Genomic DNA, 21,535 nt, shown 5'->3' with positions numbered 1-21,535 from the left:
GCAGGGCAAGGCAGGGCATGGCTGGCAGCACACTTGGCCTCGTGCCCTAAGAAGAGGCTGGGCTGAGGCTCAGGGCCTTGTCCAGCTCTAAACTTAAGCCCTCTGTGGCTTTGGGGCCAGGGAGACAGGCCCACCCCTCTCTGGGTCTAGCCTTTCTTGGGTTGTGGGAACGAAAAGAATGAGAAGAGACTGATGACCCCTGCCCAGGCTCACCTTACTGTTCCCAACATCGACCCTCTCCACGGCTGACTGCACCCTCTGCCCCCACTTTGCCCTCACCTCGGCTGGTCGTCATGTACACGCACTTCCTGTCCTTGCCAACAGGCCGAGGTTTGCCTGGTGCCCAGGAGATGAAGTTTATAACAGAACCATCTGTCCACCTGCAATGGCACAGAGCAGGGGGATTCCAGTACTGGCCCAGGGCTGGGCCTGCCCTGTAGGTAGCAGTGAAGGCTGCAGGAAAGGGGGCAGGGAAGGGCCAAGTTCAGGGGCTTAGCGGCTGCAGGCTGAGGAGGGGGTTACCGAGCTCAGTGCAGCCGGGGACCCAAGGAGCTGGTGCCTCCAGATAAGGCCCCAGCTGTCCCCAGACACTTGCTTCTCTAACTAGAAAAGCAGCCTGTGAACCGTAGGGGAGGAGGCCCAAGAGCAAAGGCATGCTCAGATTCTCAGATTCCCATGTGCTCCTGGTCCTTCCTGCCTACGGCCCCTGATGTGTAGTAAGTAGGCGGCTGACTACAAAGAGGCCCTTCTGGACCATCATATGTTCTGCCCAAGTCCTGAGAGGGGTCATTCATTGATATATTAGGAGCTGCCACTACTCAGTGACTAATATGTGCTGGATGCTGTGCTTAGGACTTCACACATGTTATTTCTGATCCTCACAACAATCCTAACAGGCAGGCCTGTTACTCCCATTTTCAGATGAGAAAGCCAAAGCCCAGAAAGGTTAAGTCACTGCTCAAGGCCACACAGACAGCAAGGGGCAGAGCTGGATTCACGTGCATGGCCAGCTCACCAACCCCCGCTCTCCCCACCCCCCTGCAGCCCCCGGGGTTCCTACCTGAAGCGCCCGTCATTCTCGGAGGTGTGCAGGCCGATCCACCAGTGCTGCTCCTGGCCTCGGGAGAACTGGAGGAGCCGGCAGGCAGGTGTGGGTTGGCAGCCTCCCTGTCCCCATATCGGGCCTGCCCTCTCCCAGCTTGCAGCCCGCTGCTCCCCCGAGAGCCCACCTTCTGCAGGTTGTGCCCCAAGAAGTCCAGCTCGGCCTGGCTGTGCACGGAGGTCAGCTCGGCCTGGAACCATGTGCAGATGCGCTGCGCCTGCACCCACGTGGAGTGGTGCTCGAAGAACTTGTACTCGGCCTCCTGGAAGCGCAGCCACTCCCGCCCACCTGCAGGAGCCGCGCGGGGCGCGGGAGCTGCGGTCAGGCCAGCCTGGGCTGCACACCAGGCCCAGCGGAGGCAGCGCCGCACGGCCATGGCGCAAGACAGGCTGGCGCTGCGCCAGGCCCCGGCTTGCCCCTCCTTGAGACGGAGGCAAACAGGGCTGCGGGTTCCTGGATCTGAACCAACTCTGTCCCCTTTCTCTCAGCTGGGGGGGGGGGTAGAGGGGGGGGGGCGCTAGGGGCCTGACCTTGAGTGCTGTCATCGGGCTCCTGCACATCCGCTCCTAGGGGGACAACGAGGACAAAAGACGCTGGGGGGGAGGGGGGGGGAGACCCGGCCCATCCGCGATCCCTGGGCCCTTCACTCCACCCTGAGTCCCCCAGCGGCACCCCACCCAACCTCTAGGGATCTTGCAGATCCAGTCCAGCTGCGTCTCGCACTGCATGGCCACCCACTGCAGGGAGGCCAGGTCCAGCACTGCACAACCCCGAATATCGTCGTCGTCATGCCGGCTCCGATCGAAATTGTGGTAGGAGAACTGGAGAAGGGAGGTGGAGGAAAAAGAAATGTGAGGCACAAGGCGCAGGCTGCCCCACGCCCAGGACACGTGGATGAGAGGCCTGGCCTGAACTAGGAACCCCCAATCTGGGCTGGGCGTATCCTCTCCCACCTGCTTCCCTTTACCTGCTAGCTCGGACCTGAGGCCCCGCCTCTGCCAAACCCCACCCACCCATGCCGCACCCGGCCCCGCCTACCATCCGGCCCCGCCCACCGAGCCCCTCCCCCCACTCCACACCTGCCCCCATTCCCTCACCCCTAGGCCGTCGCTCCAGAGCCAACTCTGACCCCCTCCAGGATCCCTACGGTTCAAGCCCATCCAGAACCAGTGCTGCTCGTGGATCTCAGGCTCTGATTCACTTCAGCACAACCCAAGGGAGGGGACAGAAGAGAGGGAAAGTGAGAGGGGCAGAGGCCCAGACATGCCCCTTGCCCCTTGCAGCTGAGGCCTGAGGTCTCTTCATCCGGGCTTCACAGTGACTCACCAATATACCACTGGGGCCACTTTTATAAAGCTCACTCCCCAGACAGAACTGGGGAGAGCCAGACCAGGTGTCCAGCTTGAGGGCCCTGGCCTGGACCCTTGACTTCCTTCACTTGGCTTCCTTTTGGGTGGAGGATGCCTGCCCGGTGAGGTTCTGCATGCTTCACATTAGGGAGTTTAGGAAGTTCATGGGGCTATAGCAGAGACCTTAAATAAACCTGGATTTAAGTCTTGGTTCACCCGGGGACCAGCTCTGGGACCTTGGGCCAATAACCTAACCTCTCTGTCAACACACAGGGCCAATGATAACATCTCCTTTAGAACGCTGAGAGGACTGAGTGGGGATTCCATGTTTAGCACAGTACCCGGTACATGGTGAGAAGTGACGAACATGGGCTATTATAATTTCTAATCTAATAACGTAACTTGATGTTTGCTGGGGGGAGAAACCCCTAGAGTTAAGCCCTCAGGAAGCCTGGGTCCACCTGGCTTTCCCCCGGTGCTAAGGGATTGTAGGTGCTATGTGTCACTGGATATGGAGATGGCATCCTGGAGGGACACGCATGGGCAAACACAGCTGCAACCCTTCCCTTCCTAGCTCTCAGGGAAAACTGTTTATTAAAGAGTGGAGGTTATATATGTACCAGTCTGTGGGTCTGAGGGACCACTGCTGGCTCCGTGATGCTGGTGAGCAACACAGAGTCTCTAACGAGTGAGTGGCACACCGGCGTGTTCTCCCAACACTCCAGGGTACCACAGGTACTTGAGGGGGTACAGGATGGTCCTGGCACACAGTCTTTCCAAGCGCTCACACAGTCCTCACAGGGGTCACCTTCACTCTGCCCACCCTCAACCCAGCAAAACCAAGAGTCTGCAGGCCACACCTGCTCCCACACGTGCGCAGGCGGCCCCCGACCCGGCTCCATACCCAAAGATCTTGTTGAGCATGTTGGCCACAAAGTGCTCCTCCTCATAGCTGGCCAGGCTTAGCAGCTGGGCCCCCAACTCCCGGCAGGCCCCCTGGGCCTGGATCCAGCTCTTCTTGTCCTGTAGCCGGTCTGAGCTGAACACCTGCAGGAGCAGAGGCCAGCTGTCTAAGCTGCCCCACTGGCTCAACCCCCCAGGGGCACCTGCTGCCCTCCCCATGACAGCATAGGAGGGGGCTGGGGCTTCACCGGATGGGGCTCAGGCTAGCTAAGGGAAATCCTGTTCATCCGAGAATGAGCCCCAGGGCAGGAGAGCTGGCCCAGTCAGCTCCTGGAGCCTGTTCCTGTGCCCCATTCCCTGACTAGCAGAGAGGCTGGGTTCTAATCCCAGCAGAGCCACCGCTGGCTACAGGCAAGTCCCTTCCCCTCCCTGGACTTCAGTTTCTGCATGTAATAAAAGACCTTGGACTGTATCAGTGGCTCCCAAACTTGGCAGGGCTCAAATATACAGATTACTAGGCCCAACCCAGGACTTCTGAATCCAAATCTCCATCATGGCAGCCTAGAAAATTTTATTTTTAGCAAGTTCTGCAAGCAATTCTGAAGAACGACCAGGCTGGCCCCAACATTTGGGAACCTCTAAAATCAACGATCTGCGGTTCCTTCAATTCCTCAAATTGAGTACCGGGCCTCAGATTCCACTGACGGAGTTTCACCAGAAATGATCTCTGTCTGCAGTCTAGGGTGTCTCTGGATCATGGCTGGTCCCACCGGGAGCCCCCAGGTGAGCTGCCTCTTCACTCTTACTCACCCCTGCCCTCTGCCGTGCCAACAGGCTGCCCTACCTTATAGCAGTGCCGGAGTTTGGGGTCCGAGGCCCAGCCCTGAGGACAGGCTCCAGTGAGGCTGGGTGTGGGGTCTGGCCCAGGCAGCTCTGGCGTCACTGGAGTGCCCAGGCTCTGCCGGCAGATGTAGCGAGCCCGGAACGAGGTGCAGTTCTTCACCTCCCACAGCCCCATGGCGCTGCCCGTGGCCAGAGCCACGCAGCCCCCGCGGCTGTACCCTGAGGAGGGAGAAGGGAGGCCCACACATTGAGGAGGACTCACGTCCCTGCAGGGCACACCATGGCCCTTGCACTGGGGACCAGCTTGGCCATCTCTGCAAGGACACGCTCCCCGGGGTCAGGCCCAGGTGTGAGGAAGGGAATGGGGGGGGGCAGAGTCTTGCTCTGTGTTCACTCACTGTGAGGTTTTAGGCAAGTTGCTTAACCTCTCTGAACCTGACCTGCTATCTACCACATTAGGTTATTAAGGGGTTCAAAAGATAATGAATGTGAAAGGGTCATAACAGCAGTAGCAAGCACTTGCATTGTGCTCACCATTCTAAACACTTCACATATGTTAATGCTTTACATGTATTAGCACTTCACCTATATTTAAGCTTCACATCAATGCTATGAGGAAGGCACCATTATTCCCATTTGACAGATGAGGAAACTGAGGCTCAGAGGAGACACAGCTAGTAACAGCAGAGTCAGGATCTGAGCCGGGCAGTTTGGCTCTAGAGCTTGTGCTCTGAGCTACTACCCCACACTGTACAAACGACCCGTTTACCAGGAAGGCCTGGGGCTCAGTCCTGGCAAAGGCAGTCCTGGCAGGGCAAAGCCACCGCGGCCTCCCTGTCTCACCCAGGCAAGTCAGAGAAGGGGCTGACCAAGGGCCATGGGGAGGGGCTTACCGGGCTGGTCCCGGTTCCAGTGCGTGTACATGACTTCGTCCCCGCTGAGCCAGCGGAAGGAGCCGGTGCTGTTGAGGTCCTGCAGGGCCGTCCAGAAGTGCTCACCCTCCCAGGTGTAGATAAGGCTGTTGACGAAGGCCTGCTCGAACCTTCAGGAGACAGGCTGGTCAAGGCAGGGAGCTCACCCCCACCGCTCCCTGGGCCCCAGGCCAGACGCCCTTGCCTGGGGAGCTTAGGGGCTGCCCTTGCTAAGGGAGCTGGGGACCCCTGGGTGCCCTGCAGCTGCCTCATGGAGCCACCCAGCTCTCCACACCCCTTGCTAAAAAGAAAGTAGAGAAAATCAGACACAGCCCAGTCCTGTCTTTCTCAGGCATCCAGCCCACACCTACGCCTGCCCCGGGCCCTGCCCAGGCCCTGTCCCACACTGGGGTCACGTAACAAGTAGGAGTCATTCTTGTGACAAGATTTTTTTTTTTTTTTTTTTTTTTTTTGAGACAGAGTCTCACTTTGTTGCCCAGGCTAGAGTGAGTGCCATGGCGTCAGCCTCGCTCACAGCAACCTCAAACTCCTGGGCTCAAGCAATCCTTCTGCCTCAGCCTCCCAAGTAGCTGGGACTACAGGCATGCGCCACCATGCCCGGCTCATTTTTTCTATATATATTAGTTGGCCAATTAATTTGTTTCTACTTATAGTAGAGACGGGGTCTTGCTCAGGCTGGTTTCGAACTTCTGACCTTGAGCAATCCGCCCGCCTCAGCCTCCCAGAGTGCTAGGATTACAGGCGTGAGCCACCGCGCCCGGCTTGTGACAAGATTTTTAAAAGGCCCTGGAGGCCACCGAGACTCAGAGGACTCCAGGTCCCTCTGGGCATGATGGCAGGATGCTTCGCCGTCCGGTGGAGGGAGGGACCATGTTAGGTTCGGGCGTGGGCAAGGGCTGGTGGGGGCATCCACCCTCCCGTACCTGTTGGTGATGGTGACCAGCTGAGAGCCCTGCTCGGTGCACAGGCGCCGGGCCTCACTGTAGGTCACTTGGTCCTCCCCCAGCCAGTAGCAGGACGGGCTGTGCCACTTCCAACCCTGGCTCAAGATAGTGGGCAGAAGAGGGGAATCTGTGGGGCTGACGACCCTCCACCCTGGCCCACAAATCCAGGGTGGGGGTGCCCTCAGGTGCACCACTGAACGTGTGCAGGACAGAGGCCCTTGCTTGACCCCAGAGACAGCAATTCCTGTGCTGTGTTCTGTACCGTGACCCTCTCCCCACCCTGCTCCCCACCAGCACCCACAACTGTGGGCCTGGGGGGGAAGTGTGGCCCAGGGCAGCCGATCGAGAGGCAGCTAGTGACCAGCCCACGGCCTGGCTCAGGAAGATGAATGGCCCATCAGAGGACTCTTGTCGGCATTTAAACCAAGAGACAGTGGGGAGACTGCCAGCTGGCTGGGAAAGCAGAGCTGAAGAGCTGGGGACAGTTGCCAGGATGAAGAGGGCTGGGTAGTCCCCGGGGGCCTGGAAAAGCTGGAGTCCTCGGGGGACATGCCTGGCCTGGGGTGGGAGGAAGAGCTCAGAGGAGATGGCAGGCACAGTGTTGGCGCCAGGCGGCTGGCAGGAGCCAGGGCAGAAGAGAAGTGATGGGTGCCGGGGAGGCATCTGCCCAGCAGGGGCCGTGCTAAACCCCTGGTGATCCCGGGGTGTTAACCATGGCCACTCAACACCCCGCGCACACGTTCCAGCTGCCCCGGTGCCGGCAGTAGGGATCCCTCCCCAGCTCGCTCCCTCCACCCCATGGGAGCAGCACAGAGCCGGGGCCAGGCCCCACCATTCGGGTCCCCACACGCGCAGCTGGCTCGGGTCTGCTCTCCCTCCTCCCCATTGGGTCATGCCTGTTTGCGTTCCTGCTCATCCTCTGTGGGAGGCTTTGGGGTGCAGATGGGGTGTGGTGTGGTATGGGGCTTCATCCAAAGGAAACAGAGGAGCCAGTGTGACAGAGGGGCTGGGGGAAGGCGCCAAAAGGCCACAAAGTGTCCTTCCTGAGCACATGCCCTGCACCCCCACACCCCTGCTCGGCTGGAGGCCTGGAGGAGGGAAGTGGGTCCAGTCACCGTCACCCCCTACATACTTATTCACCTTTCACTCCTTAACCCCCTCCCTCCCTGAACACATTCTGGGGGCCCCCTGGGGCTAAGAACACAGGAGGGAGAAGGCACACACCGAGTGGCCTGGCTCCCCCAGGGGCGACGGAGCAGCACGCACACTGGATCAGACAGAGAAGGCGCAAAGCAGGACTGGGCGTGCACAGAGGCCACGCCTCGCCCAGCTGCCTCCACTCGCAGTGACTGGGCCAGGCTCAGGGGACCAGCCCACACCCCCTCGTTTTCTGCTGCCGCTGGGAAGTGGCTTCCCCACATAGCGAGGGCTCAGGCCTGGGGGTGGGGCTTCCTCCCAACACCCCCACCCAGCCCAGCCCATCCGATATCACTCCTTCAGGAACAAGCAGTTTGGAGAGCTGAGAGACGGAGGACGCCAAGGGGGCAATGCCAAGTGGCTGCAGGATTCCATCTGTCCCTCCGTCCCCTGGGAGCCCGTCTGGCTGGCCCCACCCAGGCAGCTCCAGAAACACCCTCACCTTTCGGCAGCCATGGTCCTCCTCAGCGGCCCCCTGGCTCGGCTGGCCCACCTTCTTACAGATGGACGGCAAGGACTGGTTACAGGGACTGTCATTCCAGCGACCTTCCTAGAGACACAGGGTGAGGGAAGAATCTTAGTGCCCCTCCCCCCAAATCTCCCAAACCCTTCTTGGAACCTGGTTTCTAGCCTGGTTTCTAGCCTGCCTGACTTGCTGTGTGATTCTGAGCTAGACCCGATGTCTCTGTGTCCCAGGCTGCACCGTCGGGAGAGCAGGATCAGTTCAATAAGACTCACAGGGTCGAAGACAGCACAGATAGTTGATGTGCAAATGCCTTGAGACTTTAACAAGCACCGTCTAAATGGGAAAAGGTGTTCATTTCAATTATTTATAGCTCATTTTACAGACATCAAAAACAAATTGGCTGATTGTTAGAGTAGCCCATGGCGGGACAGACAGCTGGGATTCCCAAGATGTGTAGCGAGAGCCTGCAGGGCCAGGGTGAGCATCCTGGCAGAGGGAGCTGAAGAGGAATTTAGACCTCAGATCCCGATAACCACCTCAGCCCTCCCGCCAGCAGTGTATCTGCCTTGATGCTCTACCTTGCTTGTGTGTCCCACCCAGAAAAATGCCTTGGCACATAGTAGACACTCAAAAAATGTTTTGAAATTCTTAAATAGCACCCACAGGGGCAAATGGCTCTGCCATTGTCATCCCTGTCACTCTTTGCAGTATCTGATAGCAGAATGTCCTATCTGTAGGACTGTAGTCTGTTCCTATGGTTTTATCCCTTTTAAAGGGTCTCTTATCTCTGCTTGAATCCCTGAATCAATTCCTTCACCTACCCACACCGTGTCTAAGCCAAAACCATGGCAGACTGTCATAACCCCATAGTTTCTTTTCTTTTCTTCTTTGTTCACCCTGGGTAGAGTGCAGTGGTGTCATCGTAGTTCACTGCAACCTCAATCTCCTGGGCTCAAGCCATGCTCTTGCCTCAGCCTCCTGAGTAGCTGGGACTACAGGTGCACCCCACCGTCCCTGGATAATTTGTCTATTTTTAGTAGAGACAGGGTCTCACTCTTGCTCAGGCTGGTCTTGAACTCCTGAGCTCGAGTAATCCTCTCACCTCGGCCTCCCATAGTGCTAGGATTACAGCCATGAGCCACCATACCTGGCCCATAACCCCATAATTTCTTGAGAAGACAAGACTCTGGGCTGAGGAGGGTCCGAGGAGTAAGAGCTGGCAGAGAATAGCCTGCTCACGGAGAATCTCCACATAATGTGGGTTCTGATGCCACCTACTGGTGGGGAAGGACAGCTGGCAGGAGGTCAAGAATGCGCCAGGCCTTCCTTTAATCCTTCCAATGGCCCTCTTAGTAACTTGCCCAAGGTGACTCAGCTAGTTGGGGGTGGAGGTGGGATTCAAACCCTGGCAGCAGCCCCTTGTGGAAGGAAAGGACTGCTGAGAGGACGAGCGAGAGTCGTGGACGATTCTAGGCAAGCGCTGGTATTATGTTGTCCTTCAGCTGGGGTGGCACCAGAAGGGTGGGGTGTATTCTGTGTGGCCCTGTGGCAGGGAGAGGGGGTCTCACCGGCCCCCAGATGGTGACACAGTCCTCCAGACTGTCCCGGAAGTTGTTAGGCTCAAAGGGGTGCCAGTGGGTGAAGCTCACAAGGCTTCCATCAGACCACTCGAAATTCATCTGCAGTTTCAAATCGTTGAGGCCGATCCAAAGTTCCTCCACCTCTGGGGGTGCAGCAGGAGAGGAGAGCAGAGAAGACACTGAGAAGTCAGCCTCAGCCACCAGCAGGGGAGCAAGGCTTGAGGCAGGACAGGGTGGGCAGTGGAAAGGCCCTGTCCTCCACCCCAGACGCATGGACGGGCAGCCCCTCACCTTGCTTGATCTGCTTGGTGATGAATTCCAGCTCGGCCATGCTGTGGATGCTGAGCAGGTCGCCGCCGCCCCGCAGACACGCCTTCTTGGATTCCTGCCAGCTGCGCTTCTCCGCCTGTAGGCGGTAGCAGTGGCCCTGGAAGGGCTGCCAGCTCGGCTCACATTCCACCTTCACGTTGGCCCACTTGTCTGCAGAGACCCACGAGGCCACTGCTCAGAGGCCCGGCCGCCAGTCCCGGTACCAACCACTGGGTGTCAACACAGGCAGGGCCTCCAAGTCTCCGCCTCCCCAAACCTGCCCCAGATCAGCCCTCTCCACTGGGACAGGTCTTGGAGATGCTGAACAGATGAAACCTTTCATCTGCTGGAGGCCCAGGGGCAGAGCCCCAGGCCGTGGTGGCAGATTCCACCCTGGATAGGACAGCCCCTCTGGCTGCGGCTCTCAGAAAAAGATGAGTGGGGAGTGAGGACGAACGGGGCCCAAATGGGGTTTCCTGCTCTGAGATTCAAACTTAGCTCATGGCCACCTTGGCAAATAAACGGAACCACCATTACTCTCTCAAATAACGTTTACTGAATGCCCACTCTGCTGGCCTGGGCAGTCCTGCATGAAGGGAGTGAGGAAATGGGGCCGTGAGCCACTAAGGGCGGCCCAGTCAGGCCCACCCGAGTCGGAGGTCGTGATGGGTGGGCGGCCGGGCTCATCAGGGGTGCGCAAAGTCACTACAGATTGGCCTCACTCCCTGGCCGGGTTTCCTCCTCTTGATTTTTCCCCGACCCCCACACCCTCTCTCCGCACTCAGAGCTGAGGAACTGAGCAGTCCTGGGCCCTCCTTGCCCCACATCCGGGTATTTCAGGTTCACCTGCTAGGGACTGGGGTCGAGGACAGCTGAAGCAAACGAGCCCTCGCTTGGGTCTTGGCAAGAGAAAACAGGACTTCACCAAACCACCCACAACGTCAGGCTCGGGCAGGATTCTGCCTGGTCGGGCAGGAAAGCATGTGCCCGCTCGAAGCGAGGCCCCAGACGAGGTGCTGGGATCCGCTCCATCGCAGCGGACCGCTCCAGGTACAGCCGGACCTGTTTGCGCGTTCCCGGCTAAGTGGGAGGGCTGAGAGCACGAGAGTGCTCGCTATTTGGCTCCAGAACCTGTCAATCATCTCTTGTTGACCAATGATCTAAGCCCGAGGCTGCCGCCCCAGACAAGTGAATGTTAGTGGCTGTTCGGCCCCGGGGGGTGGGCCTCGGGAAGAGAGGAAGGGAGGTCGGGAAATGCGGGCGCTTTGGGGCACGACGTCGGGAAATGCGGGCCCTTTGGGGCACGACGTCGGGAAATGCGGGCCCTTTGGGGCACGACATCGGGAAATGCGGGCGCTTTGGGGCACCAGGTCGGGAAATGCAGGCGCGTTGGGGCAAGTCGGCACGAGCCACATGCCCTAAGAGAGGAGACCCAGAAAGCAGAGCCCGCCGGAACAACTGCCTAGAATATGCCGCATGCAGGGAGATGCGGGCTGGGGTGAGGGAGGAAATGGAGGCCACAGACATATCTGCGGTGCGCAGGCCCCGGGGCAGGACTCCCCACAGGGGCCACTTTGGTAAGACGCACAGAGCAGAGGAATGGGTGAGGGACCAGTCCCGCGGGGCCCACAAATGGGGTAGGCATGCCCACACCCCGCTCTCCTGTGGTCGCCCTTCAGAAAGCTGCTTCTGGGAAAGCTGGGTTGGTGCCCGCCCCGGGCTCCCTCCAGCTGGAGGTGGGGGTGCCCTAGATGGGGCTGCCCATGCTCCTGACCCCTGCGGGGTGGGGGAGAAAGCGGTGGCCAGCAGTCCTGAATCAGTCTCTGGCTAGACTTGAATGGTCAGGAGCACACGTTTTGCTCTATAAACTGTTTACTTTCTATGGGTCTGTAGATTTTTTTTTCTTGTTTTGCCATATTTTCCTTCTTCATTATTCCCACGGCTTCTCAAACTCCTGCAGTAGCCCCTCCAACCTGCACTGATTAACATCCACCTACAGAGGCTCCTTTGTGCCAGGCCAGGTCCTGCCCCCCCTTACTCAGAATCACCCTGCAAGAGAGGTGAGTTTATTCTCAATCTGCAGAAGAAGATTGCACCTCAGAAACTGCTGCTTGCCCAGGGCCACACAGCAATAAGGGGCAGAGTCCCCAAAGCAGGCCCGGCCCATCACCCCAACTCTTCCAGGAGGCCCCTAGAGCTATCTCTATGAATCACCAATGTGAGCAAGACACTCCCTGGCTTAGAAACCTGCAAAGGCTCTCCAGAGCCTCCCTGACCCACCCAAACGTCTCCCAGCAGCCAAGACCCTCCAGGGACCAGCTGCGACCTGCCTTTCCCAACTCTGCTCCTCACGGTGCCCTCTAAGCCAGTGCTTCCCAGACTGTACCTGCAGGTGACACTGTACCTGGGGATCCTGTTAAAGGCAGCTTCTGATCCAATTAACCTGGGGTGGGACCTTACAGGGTGCATTTCTAACAACCTCCCGGAAATGCTGCGCTGCTGGTGGGGGCACCACACTTTAAGTACTTAGCGTCTACACGCCAACCAAACTGCAATACTCACCACCCCAAAGCTGCTGTCTACTTCCAGGCCTCCATGCCTTTGCCCATGCTGTTCCCTCTGCCAGGAACACCCTTCCCCCACAGCTCTTTATGCCTGTTTAAACTTACGCTCAACTTGAAAGGCCCAAATCAAATGTCACTTCCATAAAACCCTCCTTAACTCTCAGAAGCTTAATCAGTTTCTTCCCTAGGGTGCTCTAACACTTATTATCCACATTTCTATAATAACCCATGACCTGGGATATTTGAATTGTGTGTTGAGATGTCTGTCACCGCCAGCAGACTGTGGCCTCCACAAGGGCACAGTGAGTGTCGCCAGCATTTTAACACAGATCTCAACAAATGTTCCCCGAATGAATGAAATGGTACGTTCCAATTTGTTCAGACTTTAGCTGAACAATTAAGTAAGAAGAGAAAGGTCCAGGTCACCTTGTGCTGTGGAGGTAGCAGTAGGGGAGGCAGGTGGCTCTGGCTGTGACCCTGATGAGCCCAGCCCCTGGCTCACCTGGAGGGATGGGCTCGGCCGTGGCGTTCGGCTTCTTCTTGCACACGTAGGGCAGCGCGATGCTGCAGTCCCGGTTCTGCCAACCGCCTGAGGACTCGGTGCGGATCACTCCACAGTTCTCCTCGCTGGGATTGTCCGGCTGATCTGTGGGCAGGGCAGGGCACCAGCGCCCCAGGAGAGAGAAGCTCACCTCATGGCCCTGGAGCCCTCCTCGAACCCCCTTCCTCCCTCGGCCCCTCCAAAGCCTGAGCCAGCTGTGAGCCCAGCCCTTGGCCTAGGCTCCACCGTGGAGTCCTCGCCACTTCTAACCTGGGCCTGTGTCGTCCTAAACCCACTCCCAGCGCCCCACAACCAGCCCTGTCCCCCTGGCCAGCCTGCGGGTTGTGCCCTGCTGCTCGCTGTCCCTATGGTGGCTGGAGGGGAGAGTGGAGGCTGAAATCCAGTCCACACGCCAGGGGTAGAGCCACACTGTGGGGGCGAGTGGGGCCCAGGCCAGGAGGGGGTGGAAATTGTGCTCCCCACACCCCCACTGCCAGCCGGGAGTAGGGCACGAGCAGCAAATGGGAGGCCTGCCGGGTCCCTCGGCCACCCTGCACCCACCCTCGAGCCTCACCACTCTCCCAGTTGAGGTACTTGAGGGGCGAGTTGTCCGACCACTGCCAACCTCCACTGGTGTCCAGGTCATTAAGGCCAATCCACAGGGTGGAGCTGTACCCGGTCAGGAGCCCTGGCAGCAGGTGGGGCGCTGAGCAGGGGAGGCCCAGCCATAGCCCTCCTGCTGTCTCCGCCACCTGCCCCAGCAACAGCACCTGTCCCCCAACCCACCCCCACGGAGAAAGGGCTCAGGGCCCTCCAAACGTAGGAGCAGGTCTCAGGCTCCTGGCACCCACCCTGCCCCCAGGAGGGTGAGACCCCCGCCCACCCTCACCCACCCACTGCCTCCTCGCCCACCGTTGATGTAAGTCTGCTCGTGGATCTCCGTGATGCTCAGCAGATCGGCCCCCTGCTGCTCGCAACTGGCCCAGGCCTCCCTCCAAGACAGCGTGGACTGGAAGTTAAACTGGTAGCAGCTGTCAGTCAGCTGGTCCTTGTCCCAGAAGGTCTCGCAGTCGTTACCTGCCACCATGACAGCCCGATAATGGTCCCTCCCCAGCTCACTCCTTCAGGCCCATGCAGGGGGCCCTTGGGAGTACACAGACTGCACCCCCACAGGCTGCGCCAGGTAGGAGGGGACCCCTCATCACCAGCCTCCCTCCTGCCCGCCGCTCTCACTCTTGATGGGGCAGAAGCCCCAGCGCTCGTCTTTGCCGTAGTCCTGGGTGGTGGCGCACCACAGGTGCCCGTCCTCCCGGCCCGTGCTGGTGCAGCCGTGGAACCACTGGTTGTCATATTTGAAAGGGATGGTGCACGGCTTCCCGTGGGAGTTCCCCTGGATGGTGTAGACCTCTGCAGGGGAGGGGAGCCCTTGGCATCTGGAGCCCAGAGGCTGCCACCCTCACCCCTTGAGGAAAATCCCCTATGACCCGGGGAGCTGGGGGTGGGCGGGGGTCAGCAACACATGGGAGAAGGCGCCAGCGCCAGACAGTGGCTTTAAGGCTCCACTGCTGTTGGGCCAGCCCAGGAGCTTGGGGGAGGTCCTGCTGCTCATCTCACAGGGCTGGAAGGGGCTGCCCCAGTGCCCCTAGGCCTGTCTGAAATCCAGTGGGTGAGGGGCCTCCAACTCACCCCCAGGCTGAGCCTGAAGGAATCCCGGCTCAGCTGCCCTGCCCAGAGGCTCCAGGCCCCCCTGAAAAAGTTCCATCTTGGAACTCAGGTGGCTTCCAGGAAAGGCCCCCCAGGATGGAGCTGCCCACTACCAGAGGCCCCTCCCTGGGTGACTCTAATCCCCATTCATCACCTGCAAAATTGGGACTAAGATGCCTGTGGGGGCTGCCACAGGGTCTCCCTGCAGAGTGGGCCTGGGGAGAGGGAATTTTCATTTCATTTTATGTTATATACTTTTGTACTAGTTGAAGTCTTTACAAGTGTGTATTAATTTTGAAAATTTTAAAAAAGTAAATTAAATGCTTTGAAGTAAATTTTATTAATTATTCAAAAATGCTTCCTATTATAATTAAAGATGTGACTGCCAAGGGTCCGCAGAAGCCAAAGGCTTTGTCACTCAGGAGTCTGTCCCTCCATGGCTCCACTCTGTGGATCACCAGGGGCCCCACCCCCTCGCCCGCAAGCAGCCCCTCACCATAGTAGGGCCGGGCACACAGATCCTCCTCGCTGCCATAGATGCGCCACTGGCCACCGCGGGTCTGGTCTCCCCGCTCAAGGGTGCCAGGCTTGGAGAAGTTGCCAGCTCGGCCCCCCAGGAGCAGGGACAACTGGTCACCCAGTGTGCGACAGTGCCAGCGAAGATTCAGTGCCTCCCGGTCACACTCATACATGCCCAGGGAGGCCGTGGTGTTGGTGCCCGGCCAGCCTGTGCCCAGGCACTGCATGGTGCCCAGATTGAAGAGCCGGTTCCGGGAGACCCACTTCCAGCGCTGGGCAGGGAGACTGGCATTGCAGGCCGGGGTGACTCTGACCTGCCCACCCTGGGCCTCCAGGCAGCCCTGCAGTCCGTGGCTGAAGATGAGGAAGACGTTGGGTTCTGGAAGGGAAGGCAGGACACGAAGCTATCACAGGGGCTTTCCTGGCTGGCCCTTGCGGACTGGTGTGGCCCTTGCAGACTGACCAGTGCCCAGCGATGAGTTGCGAGCCTTTTCGCATGTGTTAAATCACACAGTCCTCACTGAGTGGGGGTGAGGGGCACTGCATGCCCCTGTGCCCCATGCGTGGCCAGCCTCTGTTCTAGCCCCAGGCCCACCTGGAGGCGGGACTCAGCGCTCTGTCCCACCCCCAAAAGCAAATCCGACTCCACCTGGCAAGTCGCGTACGCTTTTCTGAAGATTTTACAAGGAGCAATGGAGGCGTTTACACCACACACCGCACTGCAACCTCTGTCTCAACCTCTGTTACACAGCAAGCTTGTTCTGCCCTAAGTTCTTTCCTGGCCTGGAGGCATTATGTCTCACCCTTTCCCCCACCCCATCCCACCCCTGCCTCTCAGCTTCACTGGTTCCATCCTTTCGGCCTTCTAGAATCTTCCCAAATCACTCTCACGCCTCACACACAGACGCTTTAGTTTTTGGACAGAGCAATTTAACTCTTTGGCTTACTCAATCTTTCCTCTTTTCATCCATCTCCTCGCTGAGCAGACACCCTCTGCGGAAGACACTGGACATCCTCCCACCCCAGCACACCAACTTTACCGAGTAAGAAAAGAGGCTTAAATGTGCAGACACAGAAGGTTGCCCAGGGCTGGGGTGGCAGTAACAGGAATGGGCAGTGACTGCTAAAGGGAATGATGTTTCTTTCTTGGGGTGATGAAAATGTTCTAAAAGTAGATCGATGATAGTTGTACGACTCCATGCATAAACTAAAACCCAATAAATCGTTTATTGTAAATGAGCGGATTTAATGGTATGTGAATGATGTCTCAATAATGAAGAAGAAAGAAAAGAAAGAAAGAAAGAAAGAAAGAAAGAAAGAAAGAAAGAAAGAAAGAAAGAAAGAAAGAAAGAAAGAAAGAAAGAAAGAAAGAAAGAAAGAGAGAGAAAAAGGAAAACAAAACAAAAGCTAGACTGAGGCCGAGAAATAAGTGACCTACTCACAGCGTCACACAGCCAGGAAGCAAACCCAGGTCTCTCTGACATCCACCCTTCTCTTGCTCCCCGGCTGCCACTTCAGCACGCGACACACGCAGAGAGCACATCCCAGTCTCCAGGGAGCCGCCGCACCCACGGCTCGCAGGATCATTTGCATGCCTTTCGAGCATGAATCAGACTGCGGTGTGGGGACTCAGCTCTGCCACTGAATGCGTGACTCAGGCGAGGTGCTCAACCTCTCCATGCCCCTCTTTTCTCATCCTAAGACTATGGCAAAGATTAAATGAGATAACACACGGGAAGTGTTTGGAACAGAAACTGGCACACAGTAAGAGCGCTGTAAATGTTCAGCGTTGTTATTATTATTATTCTATGTTATAGTTAAAAAATTGACTAACGATGGTGAAGCAATTTGATGACCAGTGATAAGACGGGTAAGGGATGGAGCTGAAATTTGGCCCTAGTTTCCTGAGACCAAATCCCACGTTCTTTCTGTTCTCCCCAAGCTGGCTCTGGCATCTCTCTATAGTCCATTCTCCATAGACAGCCAGAATGATCTTTTAAAGATGTAAATCAGTTCCAGAAAAAAAAAATTGTTAATACTACTGGAGTATTGAAGGTCATAAAGAAAACAGTGATGAATTCAACGAATTCAAACAAAACAGCAAGATATTTTTTATAAAAAAGAATTTTTTCATGGCAACATAAATGCCATAAGCAAGGTCAAAATTTAAATGACAGGGACCAGGTGCTGTGGCTCATGCCTATAATCCCAACACTTTGGGAGGCTGAGGCAAGCAGAGCCCTTGAGGCCAGCCTGAGCAAGACCCCATTGTTACAAAACAATTTTTGAAAAATTAGCTGGGCGTGGTGACACATGCCTGTAGTCCCAGCTACTTGGGAGGCTGAGGCAGGAGAATCACTTGAGCCCAGGAGTTCAAGGTTACACTAAGCTATGATGGTGCCACTGCACCCCAGCCTGAGCAACAGAGCAAGACCTTGTCTCTAAAAAAAATTAAAATAAATAAAAATTTAAAAAACAATTTTAAAAGATCTTCTACCAAACAAACAAATAAATTATGAAGAAAATATCAATGATGCAATAGAAGATGAGTAAAAATTATGCATAGAGAGCAAAAAAAAGGAAATGCCAATTGGCTCTTTTTTTTTTTTTTTTTTTGAGACAGAGTCTCACTTTTTGCCCAGGCTAGAGTGAGTGCCCTGGCGTCAGCCTAGCTCATAGCAACCTCAAACTTCTGGGCTCAAGCGATCCTTCTGCCTCAGCCTCCCAAGTAGCTGGGACTACAGGCATGTGCCACCATGCCCGGCTAATTTTTTCTATATGATTTTAGTTGGCCAATTAATTTGTTTCTATTTTTAGTAGAGATGGGGTCTCGGTCTTGCTCAGGCTGGTTTCGAACTCCTGACCTCAAGCACTCCGCCTGCCAGAGTGCTAGGATTACAGGCATGAGTCACCGCACCGCGCCTCGCCCCAAATGGCTCTTAAATATTTGAAATGACAGCTTCACTCACGGTAAAAGAAAAAAAAAGAAAAAAAAACAGAAGTCAGGTAAGTCTTCCTCCTGCTGAAATTCCTTCAAAGGTGATTGATCTGTCTTCAAATAAAATTCAAGCTCTTTACTATGAGCTACAGGTTGGACATGATCTGGTCCTGCCTCCCAGTCTGATCTCAGATCCTATTTCTTTCCCTTGCTCAAGCTCTATTGACCTTTTTCTTCCTTGAACAGGCCTGGCTCCTTGTATTTTTTCCTCTACCTGGCCCTGGTTTCCCAGTCTAAAGTGACCACAGTTGTTCTCAATCATATCGCTTGACTGTACAATAATTCTCTTCACAGCACTTATTATCTGATGTTTTTTCAACATCTGGGTTCTCTGTGAATCTGCATCTATTGACTATTTTTTCTCTTGATTATTGGTCACTCTTTCCTGCAGCCTACACGTCTAGTAATTTTTATCATATACTGGACATCATAGATAATGCCATAAGGAGTCTGGACTTATTTTATTGTATACTAGATGTTGTATATGATATGTTATGGGGAATCTGGATTTTTTTATCTTCCTATAAATAGTGCTGAGTTTTGTTCTGGCAGGCAGTTAAATTACCGGTGGATCACCATGATCCTGTGGAGGCTTGGTGTTAGGTTTTGCTAGGGTGGGGCTGTTTGGGTTTTGCTTTTAGTCTTAGGGTGTGGCTCTTAACCTTGGATTTAATCATAAGGCGAGGCCCTTCTGGGATTTCAAAAGAAAGCTGTACATTTCTACCAAGCCCCTCAAACTTGGTGGAACTTGAATCCTAAACTCTTTCCTCAACACCAGGGAGCAGCTGAAACCTCTGCCTCCTGGCTGCTTAGAGCCTCACCCTGCAAATGCACCGTCGAAGAGTCGCCGAACACAGAATTGAGGAAAATCTGCAGGAGGAATCTCTGTGGCTCCTTTCTCTCCAAGGCTCCTTTTCCTTTCTTTTTCAATTTTAAGCCTTTCTAGTGATTCCCAACTCTGACCTCTGTTTCTACAAACCAGTAAAACTGCCACTTTCTGTGTGAGTTCCTCAAAGCGAGCAGTGTGCTCAGGGGGGAGAAGCTAGTTAAATGTGCCACTCACCTATTCTGGTCTTTTCTTTCAAGGTTTTTTTCCTTGCTACATCCTTCTGGTTTTCATTGCCATCCAGTGCCTTCAAACCACCATGTTTTATACTTTATCTTTCGTCGGTAAGCATTCTTAGCCAGAGAGTGAGTGAGACTGATACAAGCTGCTCTGCAGAACATTTCCAGAAGCAGAACCCGTTATGTGACATGTTCGGTTTATGTTCTGTGTCTCTCTTCTTGCTCACAAGCTCAGGAGGACTTTCTCTGCCTTCGCCCCACTGGTCCCCAGCCTGACACGGAGTAGTGCTTAACTACTGAATGAGCGGATGAACGCATGCATGAATGAATGTGTCACATGCCTAGATAACCAGCCCTCCTATCCTTCTGCTCCTTGTCCCAGCTGCCGGATTTATTTTCCTGAAACACAACTGCCCACAGCTCCCGCCACTGAGCGCTCAAAACACCACAGTGGGAAAGGCCGGTGGGCAGGGACCCTGCCTCTCTATCCGCTGGCAGCACCAGGATGAGGGTCCTCTCTGGGCCAGATGAGCCCTGAAGGTCCAGCTGGGTGACTGCCGCAGCTGATGCCCCCACCCGGTTCTGGGTCTCTACCCTTCACCTGTTCCTTCTCTCCTGCCACAAACTGCATATTTGTGCCAACCCTCAAAATGCATATGTTGATATCTCAGCCCCCCAAGGGGACGGCACTAGGAGGTGGGGCCTTGGAGAGGTGCCTCGTGAGGGCAGAACCCTCATGAGTCAGGTTAGTGCCGTTATACAAGAGCCCCCTGAGAGCCCCTCGCCCAGCCACCGTGTGAAACGACAGGGAGAAGATGCTGTCTGAGCAAGCACACCCTCACTAGACATTGAGTCTGCCAGCACCTTGATCTTGGGCTTCCTGGCCCCCGAAACTGTGAGAAATAAGTTTCTGCTGTTTATAAGCCACCTGTTCATGGCATTTTGTTACAGCACCCCAAACAGACTACGACACTTCCCAACCACCCTCCAGAAACCATAAACTGTCCCCCGGACTTGATCCAGCACTGCCTAGGCTTCCTTTAGGGGCTGGGTATTTGATTCTCAGCGCCAGTCCAGCAAGGACAACCAGTAGCAACAGAAAGTGGCCCTTGGCTTCCCCCCATGCCCAGCCAGAAAATCCACGTGTGCTAAATCTGCTCCTGTCGGCTGTGACAGTTGTCACAAATGGCAGATGAAGTGTCTGAAAGAGGCCCAGGTTAGTCCGCAGGGGCCACTCCCAGGGTGAGGCCAACCTCCCCTCACTTGACAGATGAGGAAATGAGCCCCAGAAAGGGGAAGGGACTAGAGTATCCAGTCGCAGAACCTTTCAAAGCCTCAGTTTCCTCCTCTGTCACATGAGGCATGGCTGTGAGCCCCCTTCCTCCCTCTGACATCTTAAATTCTGGGTTCAAATCCACCTAACTCTGTGGAGCAGCTGCTAGGTGTGTAGCTCGTTACAGGAACGCTGAGGGCTCTGGCAAACACAGCGCCGCCCTGCCCCCACAGGATTTACAATCCAGTCAGGGAAGAACTCTGGGTTTGGACCCAGCAGGGCATGAGGACAAACAAGCCCCTAAAGGCCCAGGTGACTGGGCACGTCAGAGGGAGCTCTGTGCCTCCCAGGGGCCCGGAGACTCTGTCAGGCAGACATGGGAAGGCTGCGGGGACCCAGAGGAGGCAGAGGGTGAAGAAGGCAGGTCCCCTAACTGCCTTGGCAGCAAACGAGAGAAGGACAAGGAATGGGGCCAGAGGAGCGGCCCCTAGGAGAGCTACAAAGCAAAGGACAGCCCGAGGGAGCTGCAGTAGGCGGATCCCGGGGACTCTGCCAAGGTGGGGGTCGGGGCTCTTGGGAGAGCATTTCCCACCCAATGTCAAGGGTGGGCCTGGGCCCTCAGAGAAGGAGGCTCTTTCTCCAGGATCCGGTGGAGGAGGGGCACGAGCTCAGCCTTTGTGAGCTGGAACCGCTGAGGAGAGAGGGAAGGGAAGGAAGGAGTCCTGTGCTTCATCGAGCACGTAGGAAGTGTGCAGAGGCCTGATGCCCCCTGACCTGAGGCCCTCCACCCTCATCTGCACCTCCAGCCTCGGGGCCACATGCGTGGGAGCATCAGGCGTCAGTGCAGAGAGTGAAAGTGCCCACCTCAGAGGGCGCAGGGCCCCTCACAAGGATCTCGGGATTGTCCTCCCCAAAGACATTTGGGAAGACCTGTTGCATTTTGTTGGCAATCATACCATGCCCAGCTCAGTGCTAAGCATCAAGTTTTGACTCAATACGTGAATAAGGAAATGAATGAAGCTAGGCAGGTAGCTGTGCAGTGAGCACCAGCTGGATACAACTCATTCATTCATTCCACAAATATTTACCAAGAATTTCATAGATGTCAGGCATGGCGTCAGGCACTGTGGATATAGTGGCGAACAACAGGGATGTGATCCCAGCCCTTATCGCCATATGGTTTGGCAGGGTGATCCAGGATGACATAATCCTGGACCTCACTGAGCTGCCCATAATTTCTGGCCTT

The 21,535-nt window shown here is 56.0% G+C and overlaps 1 protein-coding gene across 1 annotated transcript in view; it reads right to left on the bottom strand.

Moving 5' to 3' along the window:
- MRC2 (mannose receptor C-type 2) overlaps positions 1–21,535 on the bottom strand; it is a 54,610-nt gene that overhangs the window by 9,003 nt on the left and 24,072 nt on the right. The window contains exons 2-19 of the mRNA XM_012747377.3: positions 14,931–15,332; positions 13,964–14,137; positions 13,643–13,807; positions 13,305–13,418; positions 12,692–12,835; positions 9,608–9,796; positions 9,305–9,459; positions 7,713–7,820; positions 6,053–6,168; positions 5,091–5,239; positions 4,199–4,416; positions 3,356–3,498; positions 2,200–2,302; positions 1,785–1,923; positions 1,633–1,668; positions 1,230–1,390; positions 1,061–1,128; positions 280–380 (exon numbers count right to left, since the gene is read on the bottom strand). Coding sequence (XP_012602831.2) covers positions 280–380; positions 1,061–1,128; positions 1,230–1,390; positions 1,633–1,668; positions 1,785–1,923; positions 2,200–2,302; positions 3,356–3,498; positions 4,199–4,416; positions 5,091–5,239; positions 6,053–6,168; positions 7,713–7,820; positions 9,305–9,459; positions 9,608–9,796; positions 12,692–12,835; positions 13,305–13,418; positions 13,643–13,807; positions 13,964–14,137; positions 14,931–15,332 — 2,685 coding nt within the window. The remainder of the gene's footprint in view (positions 1–279; positions 381–1,060; positions 1,129–1,229; positions 1,391–1,632; positions 1,669–1,784; positions 1,924–2,199; positions 2,303–3,355; positions 3,499–4,198; positions 4,417–5,090; positions 5,240–6,052; positions 6,169–7,712; positions 7,821–9,304; positions 9,460–9,607; positions 9,797–12,691; positions 12,836–13,304; positions 13,419–13,642; positions 13,808–13,963; positions 14,138–14,930; positions 15,333–21,535) is intronic.

This window comes from Microcebus murinus, chromosome 18, assembly GCF_040939455.1.
Source record: "Microcebus murinus isolate Inina chromosome 18, M.murinus_Inina_mat1.0, whole genome shotgun sequence".
NCBI classification, from domain to species: Eukaryota; Metazoa; Chordata; class Mammalia; order Primates; family Cheirogaleidae; genus Microcebus; species Microcebus murinus.
This window is presented reverse-complemented; position numbering and strand designations above follow the sequence as displayed.